This window comes from Pteronotus mesoamericanus, unplaced genomic scaffold, assembly GCF_021234165.1.
Source record: "Pteronotus mesoamericanus isolate MK-2021 breed Mesoamerican mustached bat unplaced genomic scaffold, CSHL_Meso_final contig_27, whole genome shotgun sequence".
In the NCBI taxonomy this organism is placed as follows: Eukaryota; Metazoa; Chordata; class Mammalia; order Chiroptera; family Mormoopidae; genus Pteronotus; species Pteronotus mesoamericanus.
The window spans coordinates 19928393-19943330 of NW_026555115.1; the positions used below are offsets into that span (position 1 = coordinate 19928393).

At 34.6% G+C, this 14938-nt stretch overlaps 1 protein-coding gene across 1 annotated transcript in view; it reads right to left on the minus strand.

The window, feature by feature from the left end:
* Positions 1 to 14938, minus strand: part of ATR (ATR serine/threonine kinase) — a 146750-nt gene that overhangs the window by 42315 nt on the left and 89497 nt on the right. Inside the window, exons 29-35 of the mRNA XM_054575092.1 lie at positions 11934 to 12098; positions 10802 to 10893; positions 8251 to 8342; positions 7836 to 8013; positions 6217 to 6396; positions 5633 to 5792; positions 3567 to 3746 (exon numbers count right to left, since the gene is read on the minus strand). Coding sequence (XP_054431067.1) covers positions 3567 to 3746; positions 5633 to 5792; positions 6217 to 6396; positions 7836 to 8013; positions 8251 to 8342; positions 10802 to 10893; positions 11934 to 12098 — 1047 coding nt within the window. The remainder of the gene's footprint in view (positions 1 to 3566; positions 3747 to 5632; positions 5793 to 6216; positions 6397 to 7835; positions 8014 to 8250; positions 8343 to 10801; positions 10894 to 11933; positions 12099 to 14938) is intronic.

Sequence of the window (14938 nt, forward strand, 5' to 3'; positions counted from 1 at the left end):
CAATTATCACAAAGTGATAACACCCAAACAAAAACTCCAGAAATGTGAGTCCCTCCACCCACCCTCCCAATCATCACTCATTTTCTTTTCCCCCAAAATAACCACTACTATAGGCTGAACGTTTGTGTCACCGCCCCTTACCACCACCCAACAAAAATTCTTATGTTAAGGCCTCATCTCCAGTGTAACAGAGTATTTGGAGGTGGGGCCTTTTGGACATGGTTAGGTCACAAGATGGAACCCTCATCATTAGGATTAGTGCCCTTATAAAAGAGACCTAGAAAAAGTTTCCTTGCCCCTTCCACCATGTTATATTAAAATGAGAAGACAGTAGTGTAATGAACCAGGAAGCAGGCCCTCACCGGACATGGAACTGGCCAGTGGCTTGATCCTGGACTTTCCTACCTCCAGAACTGTGAGAAATAAATGTTGTGTAAGTCACCCAGGATACGGTATGCTTGTTAACCAGCCCAAACAAACTATGACAACTACTGTCTTTATTTCTGCTATAATGACTTTGTTTTGCCCATTTTTGAACTTTATAAATGGAATCATAATACACATATCGTTTTGTACCTGGCTTTTTTCATTCAACATTATGGTTGTGAGATCAATCCAAGTTGTTGTGTGTAACTTTGGTTTGTTGCTTTTCATTGCTATATATAAAGTACTATATTATAACAATATCCTACCATTTGTTTATCCATTCTATAACCAATTGACATCTGAGTTACTTCCAGTTTAAAATCTACAAATAATGTTATAAACATTTTTGTGCATGTCCTATGGAGACATATTGAGTATTGGTACAGGGATAGGTCACAGTATTACTACCTTTAGTAGAAAATGTCAAATTGTCTTCTAAATTATACTTCCAATTAATACTTCCAGCAACGCCCTGGCTGGTACGGCTCATTGGACTGAGAGCCAGCCTGTGAACCCAAAGGTTGCCAGTTCTATTCCCAGTCAGGGCATGTGCCTGGGTTGTGGGCCAGGTTCCTAGTTGGAGGCATACGAGAGGCAACCAATCACACATCATTGTTTCTTTCCCTCTCTTTCTCCCTTTCTTCCCCTTTCTCTAAAAATAAATAAAAGCTTTAAAGAAAAAAAAAAAATACTTCCAGCAGCATTTCATGAGTCTAAGTGCACTCCAGTCTTTGTAACATTTGGAACTGTCAACCTTTAAAATTTTAGCCATTCCGATAGGTATATAGTGTTATATTGTAATATGATTTTAATTTCTATCTATTCTTGTCTACTACATTTAACAAGTTTTCTTTTTTCTTTTGGAGGGTCATTCATACATTTAGTTCTGTGAAATGTTCTACTCTATTTCAAAATTTAGTTGTCTGTATTTTTCTTATTGACTTTCAAGAGTTCTTATTATATTCTGGACATGAGTCTGTTATCATTTATGCATTGCAAACATCTTGTAATCTATGGCTTGCTTCTACATGCTTAATAGTATATTTTGATAACCAGAAATTCATAATTTTAATTTAGCGAAATTTATCAATTGTTTCTTTCATGGTTAGTGCTTTTCATCTGTTGAAGAAGTCCTGACTTACCCCTAGGTATGAAGGTACTCTCCTATATTAAATTTTGGGAGCTTTATTATTTTATCTTTCACACTTAGATCTACAATCTACCTGAAGTTTATTTTTGTTTATGGTGTAAAGAAGAGATCAAGTTTGATTCCTTTTCCCTATAAGAAATCGAAATGACAAAATACCATTTATTGAAGACTATTCCTCACTATTCTACAGGATTATTAGGAATCTGTTTCTGGGTTCTCTGTCCTGTTGGTTTATTTGTCTAACCTTATGTGAATATAAAATCATCTTAATTACTACACCTTTATAGTAAGTCTTAATACACACACACACACACACACACACACACACACACACACACACACACGTTATTCTCAGCTTGCCCCTCCAGATATACCCATACTTGTCACACTTTACCTTTGTGTCCCGAAAGATTAGCACTGATGATTTACATCAATGTGCCTATTTACCCTCCGAATATTGTTCTTCCCAGAGTTCCCCATAATTGTTCTTTCAAATTGGCTGCTATTTCCACCTGGGCCTCGTAGAGTTTTGAGTTATGCATGTGCACCATGGTACTTAGTCAAAAACTCAGGAAGTTTCCTATGCAGATCTAGAACTTTTGGTCTAACTTCTCTTTCTCAGTTAATTGGCCTCACAAATTCTAGCTACCGGCTCTTTCTTTATTAGTTCTTATCTTCTACATTCTTTGTTATTTTTATTTTTTATTTTTCAGTTCCTTTTCTAACATTTTGAGATGGATACTAAGGCTCATTAATTTTGAGCCTTTATTTTCTTCTAATACATGTAAATAATACCTTAAATTCCCATTAAGAATGGCTTTAGCTGCATCACACAGGTTTTAATGTTATATTTCTATTATCATTCAGTTCAAAGTATTTTTAAATTCCCATTGCTATTTGTTCTTTGACCCATGGGTTACTGAGAAGTATCTGTCTTATAACACCATCTACGTAAAGCTTAATAACTAGTAAGAAAGGTATACAAGGTCTGTCCAGAAGGTATCCAGCCATGTAATACAAAAAAGAGACATTTATTGAAGAAGACAGAAGAAACACTGTACAAAGGACAATGATACCTCAATCCCCTTCAAGGGAGGCACCTTGAAACCTCACGCAGTTCTCCCAGTCACCGTCAGCTGCCCCATTATATTTTCCTGAATCTCTCTGATGGTCTGAAATATCTTCCCTTTCAAAGGTGATTTTAATTTTGGGAAAAGCTGGAAGTTGCAGGGCACAATATGTGGACTGTTGTGGACAATAGGGGGGCTGAGTCACCTGGGTGATTTGATGTTTCACACAAAAACTCCGCACGAGATGTGATGTGTGAGCTGGCAGTTGTTGCGACGAAGCTGCCAATCACCAGTTGCCCATGGCTGCAGCCTGCTGAATCAACCAAATAGTTTTTGTGGAGGAATATTCAATCTTAACACAAATTTTGATGCAAATTCATTGCTCTGCTCACTCAGTCATTTTGAATGCAATGACCACACAGTACACACTCAACTGCTCACTCAACAGCATCTACTGCTCCCACTGGCTAGTACAGCGAAGTTATCATTGATCACACATGTGCATTCTAGTCCATTCTCCTTGGCTGCCAGGTTGCATCAATGTTGCGCAAACCATTCTCATTATATTAACAATGGCTGGACTTTTTCTGGACAGACATCGTATACTATGTTTGTTCAAAAATTTTCAGGTTAATGTGTAGTTAACCTTGGGGAATGAGGGTGAAAGGGCAGGCTGTAAAGTGTTAATAATATTCTACTTCTTGACCTAGGTGATGATTTCATGAGTATATTTACCTTGTTTTAGTAAATAACACATACTTACTTATATACTTACGCTACATACTCACTAAAAAGTCAAAAAAGTTTACTGGCTATTTTTATACGTGTATTTTTCCATTTGGACTTTAAAACAATCTTATCTATTTTCAAACACAAAAAGAGTGAGTTTCTACTTGAAATTGCATTATACACATACTTGCCTTATACTTTTTCATAACTGCATTGCTTTCAAAGTTAGCTGTTTCCTCCATAAATCGGCCTACTAGTAGCATAGCTCGACCATGGATTAACATGTCCTTACTCTCAGTTAGAGTTTTATTTTCAGGGAAACATAATTCAACACCCTTTTGAAGAACAATTAGTGCCTGGTGAACATCACCCTAAAAGAAAAAAAGGTAACAACAAGACTTTTAACTTAAGAACGTATTTCCATTTTCTGAAAAACAAATAAATTTGTTAGGATTTAAAAGTTCGTTAGATATTTTATTTGTAAATCCATCTGAATTTCATGTTCAGTTCTTATTTCCATCCTATGAAAGTAACATCTTAAAAGGAAGCATTGCTTCATTTCATGTAGAACACATTACTTATTTACTCATTCATTTTATAGTCGAAGTGTAGAGAACTGAAGGTATACCTATATGACTGGGGATGAACAATGAATAAATAAAAATCTCTGGCTTAAAAAAGTTCATCAAGTAAGGAAACAGACTATGTAAAATCACAAGGTAATGTGCTAAATGCTATTAACAGAGGACTGTACATGGGTATTATGGAGGAAAGAAAAGGGAGTTCCCTAAATCTACATGAAAATACAGGAAAATGAAGGAAAGTTACAGTCAGGAAAGGTTACCCAATGAGGATGGTCTGAATTTGTTCTTAAAGAATGAATATAAATTTTCCTGGCAGAGAATTCAGTGACGGGCATTTTTGGTAGAAGGGAAAATAATTTTAATTGGAAGACAGTTAAGTACTCTGATTTTAGCTGAAGTCTAAAGGGTTTGTGAGAGAGTGACAAATGAAACTGAAGAGGGAGACTGGAACTTAATCACAAAGAGCCTTGTGTGTACTTTCAAACATTCAGGCTTAATCCTAAAAGCATAAAGAATACTTTGAAGGATTTTAATCAGGGGAGCAACGTGATTCAACATGAATTTTAGAAAAATCACAGACTACAGTAATGCATACAAAGATATGGTAGACCCCAAAAAAGGCTATTAATATTGTTATAGGCTACAAATGGCATGAATTAGAGCAGCAGAGACAAATAAGTGGGAGAGAAGTCAAAAGACATTTCTAAGGTAGATTTAGTCTCCAACTGAATGTGGAAAGAGAGGGAGAGTAAGAAGTTCAGGATGATGCCCTGATTTCTACCTTGGATGAGAATGCAATAGAGTCCTACTTAGAAAAATAATGAATATGGGAGGAGAAATACGCATTGAATGTTAGGTGATGAACTGCATTTTTAACATATTGAGTTTCAGGTATTACAACATATAGATTAGCACTAGCTCAGAAAATGACCAGGTACAGGCTAATGCAGCCTGAATTATTACTTTCACTTTCTATCCTGGAAATATCTCCCCTCCTGTCCTTTCTCAGCCACCGTGAAGCTGCTGCAATCAGAGGTGGCAGCAACTGTAATTGGTAAATGTCAATTTCAGAACACCTATGCTTACTACTAATTCTGAACTAGTGGCAAGCATGAAGAGATATGTAAATAATAACCATTTAAATCTGGGACATAAGCTTTGCAAATAAGATATTTAAAAAGCCCTTTTCTCATTACTGTAGCTTTAATCTGAGAACTGCTGGAGACTTTTGTTCCTAACAGGCTAGATTAATTAGAAGTGAATCTTGACAGTAATATTGGTAAGTCCACACAAAACTAATTCTCTGCCGAGGATATAAGGTAAGGACAATATTGTGTTCATTTAACAAATATTTTTTGAGTCCTTACTACACACACTCTTTATACATATAGGAGGTTAAAACAAAGTAAAAATTGATCACTTACCTCAAGAAAAAAATGAAAAATAGATGAAAACTGAAAGAACTACACTTTCAGTCTTGAAATGGACAACTATTTGGGACCTTTAGGATAGAAGAAAGTTTTTTCCCAATTATGGTAGATAAATAACAAAGAAAAGGTGAGAGAAAAAGGAGGTCCTGAATTTAGATCAAGGACTGTCTGTCACTCAGCCCTTTATAAGAAGTACATAATCCACAAAAGAATACATACAGATGACATTCCCTTAGTGGTTACCTTGGACCACAACCACTTTGCCCTTTCCACATACAGTTCCGCAAGTCGTGATTCTCCAGCATTAAGCAGAGCATTGTAAGCTGTCTGGTGGTGACCAGCCTTTCTAGCTACTCTGGCACTCTGTAGCCAGCATTCTCCAACCATTTCACTGTAATCTTGTCTAAAGAAATGTGACAAAACAGGAAGGAAAGGGCATTTTTAAGTGTATTCAACAACAATTAAGATACCTCTTTATAACAGGGAAATTCTTAATATACCATTCAAAGGAATCAAAATTAATTTGTTAAAACTTTTTAATTTTCTTAAAGTGCTCCATCTTTATAAATGATGGGTCTATGAAGACCTAATAATGGCTTATATCTGTATCTCCCCAAGATAAGTTTTTAACATTAAAAAAAAGATATATTGCATGTACACATAATTCTTATGTTCTAGGTTCATTTCAACTATATGGAGTAGCCTTGACAATTAAAAATAGAAAAATATAAATTCAGAGAGAAAATTAGGAAAAATAAATACAAGTAATATGCAAATACAATAGTAAATCCACAATAATTGACATTTTTTAAAAAGTATGAAAAAACCTTTTACTGAGGCTTAATAAAGCTCTCCGGAGAGCCAGAATGGGCTCCTTGGCTCTATAGGAATTCTGGGTCATTTCTAGTCGAGCTGCCCAGTTTAGAGAATCTTCTTGAGAATCATCACCTGGAGACTGCTGAAAAAGTGGTTTGATGCTATGCTCCAATTCACACAACATGTGTAATCTGAAGACAGAGAGAGCCTATGTTAAAATGTTACAATATTTATCCTTATTAATCTCATATACAAAGCATGTACTTTAACCATGAAGCAGCAGAAATGAGCAGTTTCCTTTGGAAGAACTTTAACCCCTGTATATCCTGAGTAACTATAAATAGTAACATCTTTTCATATTGGGTATAAATACCAATTTATGTTGATTTAAATATTTAGTGCTTTGCTATGATCCCCCAATTCCTATTAATTAGAGAAGGGTATATGAAACTAAATTCAAATGTATGAAAATCAAACTTTATCACAGATAAAAGAAAATATGGATCCATTATATAGCAACATAAATATCTGCACATAAGAGGACTTGGCATAGATGACAGTAAAATATGGGAAATGATACAATTTTAATTGTTTTTTTCCTAAGAGTAATAGAAACACTCATGATACTTTCACACTAGATTTTTTTCCCACTGTATAATCGTCAGCATCTATGATTCAGTCTATGTTCAAGAACACAGCTAGCTATAGCTCTGGCCCATGTGGCTCAGTTGGTTGGAGCGTCACCCATAAACCAAAAGGTCACAGGTTCAATTCCCAGTCAAGTCTGGGTGCATATGAGAGGCAACCAATTGATGTTTCTCTTTCATATCAATATTTCCCTCTCTCCCTCTCCCTCCCTTCCACTGTTAATGAGAATGTACTCCAGTGGGAATTTAAAAAAAAAAAAGAAAGAAAGGAACACAGCTACAGAACAGAAATAATCTGAGTGGTCCAATCTCTGGTTTCATTAAGCTCTTACCAAAGGGGCTTCTACAAAATACAGTAAATTCTTCTAACTAAAAAAAATTGCTTACTTATTTTTTTTATTCTTTAATTTTTTTTTCGGAAAATGTTTTTCATCATGTTCTTTCTTACCTCTAAAAGTTAATATTCCTTTATGGTAATGCAATGCTTACATTTTTGGGGAGGGGATGACTGTCAAATGTCTTTTTAAATGAGAAGAAGAAAAAGGGACTTACAAATAGAAGGCACCAAGGTGCCAAACACAGGTGTCTAGATTATTTAGGTTAGTTGTACAAAAAATAAACTATGAATTACTTCAGGATAAATGTAAGATATTTTTGTTATTTTTTTTAGAAGTTTCATAATTGCCTTTGGAATTAACAGAACGTATATTTGAACATTTTAAAAAAACTATAGGGTGATTATGAGTTAAAAAATGAAAAAGTCATTTTGTTTAGCTGTGCATAATAGCAAACATACTATCAGTTATTTCCTGATCAAGAAATTCTAAGCTTACTAGAAGGTAAAGGGGTATAAGAGGACTAAAAGGTAATGTAAAAAAAAAAAAGAAAAGAAAACAATAAAGGATGACAAAATTTTTAAAAAATTCTAGGCCATCAGATAATTCTTATAGACCAGGAATATAAATATAGAAACCTTGAAATACCTCACAATATATTCATATCCTCTTTGGTAAGAGCCTCTTTCAAAGCTTGCAGCTGAAAGAGGTACAATTTGTTCTGCTCTCACTAGTTTCAGTGTATCATAAAAAGCTGTGGAGTCTCTTTTTTTGGCTGATAATAATAGCTGTCCCAGTCTGACACTCCATGTGGTAGATTTTCCATCTGAAAAACAAATGAAGAGTCAAGGAATACCATTAGAGCTGGGTCTAAGAACAAGCTTTACTTCACTTGGTCAAATGGTCAGAAGGAATACTGAACAGATGGTTCCTTTCTATTACGAAAAACTAAACCAGACTATCATAATACAGGCTGAGAGATTAATTACCACTGTTACTTCGCTACTTAAGTCTGACAATTTATGGCATATTAAAATTGCTTATATTTTAAGAAGTAATTTACCTGTTGCCAAATAGTTTTCCACCAAATCCCACTGTGACAATTTCCAAGCTGCTTCCACTCTGTATGTGTTTAATTCATCTGTCCATTCAGACCTATTAAAAGAAACTGTATCAACTAAGCTTTTATTCATTTAAATTTAAAGATTATTTTCACTGGTTTAGATACTCTGTTTATTGTATTTATTTATTGTTCTATTTATTATATTTGTACTGCATTATATTTCGTACTTAGATACAAAATAATTATGTCTATTTAAAAGAACCTCCCAGACTTTAATCTGCCCATCTACCAAGAACATTTCTTCAATAATTACTCCTGATAGAGCCATTTAAAAATGCCATTTCTTGATGAATTAAATCGTGTCAATTAGAGCAGAATTAATACCTGGAAAACTACAAAGTGTATCTGTAAGATTAGCTCCATGTTTAACCTGAACAAAGGGAAAGGAGGAAAAAAAACCAACTGAACATACATGCATTAAGAGGTAAACAATTCCAATAACTTGGGATTATTAATGAAATTTAAGATAAAATTACAGGTGGTACAGTGGCTCAGGTGCAGGTTGTGAGTACACAGGACACAATAAATAAGAGCAATAAGAAAGTTACAAATGATGCGTTAATGGCATAACAAAGGATACAAAATTAGCTAACCAAAATATATATCTATTCTTAAACTATTTTCAGTAACTTTAAAATTTGAGTTTATAAAATCAGTATGATATAGGTAATTATTTTTTATAAGTATTCTATTTATGTGAGACTAAGCTAGTGATGTCTTACATCATGACTACATAAAAGAAGTTAGACTTTCCTCATGTTTCTTCTTTATTAATCATACCATTTGAATACATACTATATGCTAGACCCTGAGTTAGGCACATTTTTCCATTTAATTAACTAACAAAAATGAAAGGCACACTTATCCCCTAGTATTGTAAAGAAGGTAACATGACTCGGAGAGGCTAGGATCAGTACCCTTAAAAGTCCTCCTTGCTCTTTCTGTAGCAAAAACACACAAAGAAAATATAACAAATGAGTTTTATTTTATTTAAAAAAAATCTAAAATAGCATAAATATTGAATATTCCCTAATTTCTAAATATGAATACCATCATAAACAATTTAAAACAAGGCTAAAAGAACTATAATAGAAATATAATTTTCAAAAATGTAATTTTTAATAACTTTATAAGTTTATCACCAGATGCCAAAATATCAAAATCTCAGAAGAAAAATCTGAGGAGAATTAGCATGACTGGCATCCAGAAGGAGTGTGCACCAAGTATTAAACGAAAAGCAGTACCAAATGGCCATGAGGATAAGGTTGTTTAGGACTTATCCCCATAAAATGAGTACATTTAAAAGAATGATTATGCAGGTCAAGCACAATTAATAATTTTGGAGATACATTTGTTTAAATGCGAATATTACCCTCATGGAAAATACATACCATTAATGACCATTTGCTCCAATATGATACAGACTCATTTGCTGAACATTGAAACTCGCCATTTCACAAATCAGATCCAAAAAGTAGACAAGAGGAGTCTAACTGTCCAGTGTTCATTGTAAGCAAACCTGATACCTCTGCCTGGGCCATGACAAACTGTTCCAAATTCCTGCAAGCCCTTTATTCATAAGGTTTCTCAACTAATCTGGAGAAATGTATCTAAAACATATAATCCCTTCTTTCCATACTTCTGCAAAGTTTTCCCCATTGTTTCATAAATTCCACTGTTATGAAACCATCTGACCAACAGTAAGCTTCTCTGCTCTTAGACATTGCAAAATAGTGGTATTTACAAAACACAGTTGGAATTTATAGAAACTGAACTTTGAAGAACTGCTTTCAAGGTAGTCTAACTAAAAACAGGAGCCTGTGTGCTCACTGATTAACTAAGGTCCCATCCCTTTTGATCAGATATCATTGCCCACAAAAGTCAGTTGGGGTCTAGTAAATATATTAAGGACAAGGCTTTTCAGTACTCAGAGTACGGCAGCTTCAAAAACAAAACCAACCTCCACAGTTATTCTTAAAATTGGAAGAACTGTGTGGCCTTCATGTTTGCCACATATAAGGACTATTTTTTGTTTCATATCATTGGGTTTGCTATAGTAAACCCATTTTCTGCAGGAAAGGAAAGCTGCTTTCACTTTTATCAATCCTTTAGGGGTAAATCAAACCCACACTTTAGTCACAAAGGCTCACTACCCAACACAAAAAATAACTGGTGCTAATAATGTAGGAGAGCTTAGATATCTTTTGAAGTGCCTGTATGAGCCTCACCAAGAGTACATGAATTCTGGAAGGTTTCTGCCTTAAAGCAGATCTAATTCAAGGATGATTCTTTGGACAGAGGATAAGCCATTAAGTGCTAGATCAACGTATGAAGAAGTAGAAAAATATGTATGTTTTGGTACTTATCTCCAATGCATGAAAACATAAAAAAGATTACTTTAGTAAACATTATGTCAACCCAATTCATTAATTTAAAAACTCCCCATTAAGCTAAAACAACAAAAGAAAATCATTACTTGAAAAAATATTACCTGTTAGCATGCACTCCATTCACCTGAGTGATTACAGTAGATAGCTGACCAAGGCCTAACATGGACTTCACTACACCATGATAATGAATGATCTAAAAATTTAAAAAATATTTAAAGTAACAGTGGTCACTTATAAATATGTGTTGGGAATCAAAAACAGTTTAATATTTATTTTAAAAAATACCATTTGCCTCATTGAGCCTATGAATCTTAAGTTAAACAGCCAACTTGCTTGGTATATGGCAGAGACTCCTACCAATGTCATACACACATCTGAATAATTTTTTAAATGCAGACAACCTTTAAAAACTCAAAATTATTTTTTCCAGATTTGGTCTAACTTTGGGTTCAGATCAAATATAAAAATAACAAGTACACTTTAACATTTTGTTTAAAGATTATCTGTCATACTGTGACATACAAAATGAAAATTCAAGATCATTCTATTATTAATATAGATTTGGGGCTTTAGTAACAAAAAAGTTAAATAGAATTATGTAACATTCTTTAAAATTGAAAACAAGATTATAAAAAATAACCCTGTACATTGAGCTTCTGAGAAAATGAACATGTCAAAATATGACAAAAAGCAATACTTCTAAGACTAGGAGAATTTAAGCCAAGATTATAAATCAATGATTCTAAACCTCTTTCCTGTCCCAATAAACATATAGTATATAATGTAACCCCCACGGGTAACTTTAGCTCACTGATTCTGAGGGACCATTTCAGAGATTCACAGACATTGGTAGGCAACGTGAAATCTGAAGAGGTTTCTCAAACTAGAAAATCATTATTAAAAACTGATGCATTATCTTATACTTTTAATAGCAAACTAAAATTATATAAATTTTAGAGTAATTTAACATGCAGTTTAATATAAATATACTCTGCAATAAATCTCATTCATTTGGGCATATCTAAAGTTATAGAAATTTGGCATTGGAAGGAATCTTGGAGATTAGTGTAGTGCGAGTCTCTAATTTTATCAACCAGAAAATTCAAGCTCAGATATGATTAAATAGTTTCCAGGCACACTGGGACACTGATACAGACAGCACTGAAGCCAAATTTTCCTGAGTTCCTAGTATAGGGCTATTTTCATTGTGTTGCCTTTCATGTATCATCTTACCTGGTCTGGTTCTAGCTGAATAGCCCTGTCATAACAAGCAGTGGCATCCCTCAGTAAGCCAATGCTCTCATGCTCAAGGATCTGTTCTTTTAGAGATGGTTCTGCCTTTCGAATTGCGCTGACGCCAGCCACTCCATCTGGTTCATGCATAGCAGCGTATAATTTCTTTGTTCAACCAGTGAAAAACAATCAAATTAGGGGAAAAACACAACTGAAAATAAAACTATAAAACCACCAGTTGATATGAAAAGGGCGATGAGAATTTTTTCTCAAAGCAGCAATGAGTTCTTTTTTCAAGGCAGACTCACAACAAAATTAGTATTTTATTCCCAGCCTTCCTATTACCACAACAGTCATTCCACTTGAATATAACCTGCATCAGTAACTGTTATTGATAATAAGAGCTGTAAAGAACCTCAAGGTCCTAGACTTTCTTTAAACATAATTGAAAATAAATTCTGTTGAGTATAGTTTATAAGTGTTGTGTTGAATTTTAAAACAAAAAAATTTAAACAAGCATATATTGGTATTTGGATGCCTTCAAGAAACCCAAAACATCAAATATGGGTTTGAAAGAAATATTCAGGCTGAAGATAATAATTTAGGAGCAATTAACACAAAAATGTCAGGGGAAAGGATGGCATGATTTAAAGAGAGAGAAGAAAAGAGGTCCAAGTAAGGAGAGTAGTATATTTATAAATAAGAAAGAACTAGCAAATGAAACTGAGAGCAGAAACCAAACTAGTTTGAGAAAACCTGGAGAATGTGGTATTCCAGATGTAGGAAAACCGCAAATGCCTATTTAAAAAGGAGTGGTCAAATGATGTTGTAAGGTGAAGAAAATCAGGGCTGGAAAATATTGATTGGATTTGGTAGCAAGAGACCACTGATTTTCTTAGCAACAGTAGTGTCAGTGAAATGGAGAAAGAAGTCTTGCTGGAATGGGCAAAAAATGAATGGGATAAAGAAGTGAACATAGGGAAGACAGACAACTCTTTTAAAATCCGGCTGGCTATAAAGGGAAACAGAGATAGGAAGTATCTTGAAGAAGTATCTAAGATCAAGCGAATTATAAAAAATTAAAATAGGATAAACAAGAACATGTCTGTATACTGCATATACTCTGGTTAAGAAAGAGAAAATAATGATATCTGAGAAAGAAGGGACACCTGAAGGGGCGGAATTCTTGAAATTGAGAATACAAGTAGGACTGAATTTTGGCAGGAAGGGAATCCTTCCTTAGGACTAACAGAAGAAAAGAACAAGAACATGATGCAGAAGCCAGTGTATTTTCAGATTTGGTAGACATTTGGTTTCTATTTTCCTAATGAACAATGGAGCAAAATAATCAGTTGAGAGTGAGACAGAAGATGAGAAATGAAGAAAATGTAAAAAATATATTTATCTTGAAGAGTGAGAAAGTGGGTTTAATAGAGAAACATTTTGAAGAGCTGAAGGCAGTGTTAAAGAGTTTGGCTTATGTTTGCTATTAGGAACTTCAAAACAGTTAAGAACCAATACTGTGACTGTGAGATTTTTCTTCAGCGATGTTCAGCTGTTACATGCAGACACTGGGAAGGCAGAGGTGAGTTTATTCAGGGTTGGAGTTTTACAAAGTGAGTACAACACAAAGGAAAGGGAGAAAGGCAAGGAAGTTGAATGTTCTTTAGAGGGAGTGATTTTGACAATGAACAACAGACCCAAAGCTAGAGAAGGAGGAAGACAATGACAGAAGAGGGCTAATATTTATCCTGACTACAAGCTACTAATTTTCCAGTTCTCTCACCATACCTTGTTTTTCGACCTGAAAAGAGCCGACCAATTTTGACCTCTTAAATTAAAATTCCACTGCATTAGCCCCACCTGCCCTTAATTTTCTTGTCTTTTCCCCACAGTCATAACATTATCACCTAATCCATTTTTCACCAGCACTGTCATGGCTGATTCCTGTTATAACCAGTATATTCCCCTACCCACACATCCCCAAATTCAAGCCCACATTTCTCAGAACAGTAGTAGTGGCCTGCTTTGACTTAAAATAGCCCCTTATACTCTGGTTTCTCTTCAGATCGTATAAATCTTTCGCCTTTTAAAATAGCCCCTTAAACTCTTTTCTCCATGACTGCCATAGGTAAATAGCTAAAATGCCACTCTGACTAAAGCACTTCCTTGGTTCAAATCCCCTATGAATTCTGGGAGACTTAGAGGTCCTCCGTGATTTATTTCCTCTGTCCAAATTTCTATCTTTCCTCTGCCATTCCATATACATACTCTTTCCTGAATCCACCAGGATGCCTCTGCTTAAAATGTCTTGCCTCTTCCTTTTATCTATCATTCATTCTTCAAGGCCCCTAGATATCATCTTCAAGAAGCCCTTACTGACCCCTTGCTTACCCACTCCTATCTCTCACCACACTCCACAAAGAAAATGAGTTAAATGTCCTTACTCAGGGCATATCTATGTCACTGCACATAAGACACTACACCAAATTGGTCTGCATAGTCTGTAATTGCAAATCTCTCCCCACTAATCTGCAAGCTTCAGAAGTATTGGGTTTGCCAAAAAGTTTTTTCCATAAAATAAAAGATGCGTTTTTCATTTCCACTAATAACTATTGATTGGGATATTTTGAGTATATCGGCTATCTCCTCCTATTGGCTTCTATTGGGTAGAGGCCAGGGTGCTGCTAAACATCTTCCAATATATAAGAGCCCAACAGCAAAGAATTATTTGGCCAAAATGTCAGTAGTACCAAGAAACTTTACAAACCACTTTTTACATGTTTGATCAGTTGCAGCACCTTCTCCATACACTGCACAAATCTTTTTTTTCATTTCAGTTGCGTCTTTACCTTTCTTGAAATAATGAAGCATAATATATTGATAATGTTGCATATTTTCTTCTGTCTTCAATATTAAAATGGCTGCACAAGAATTCACCAATCTTTATGAGTATTTTTTCAATGCACACTGATATGACAGCTGTCACAATACAACCTAATAAA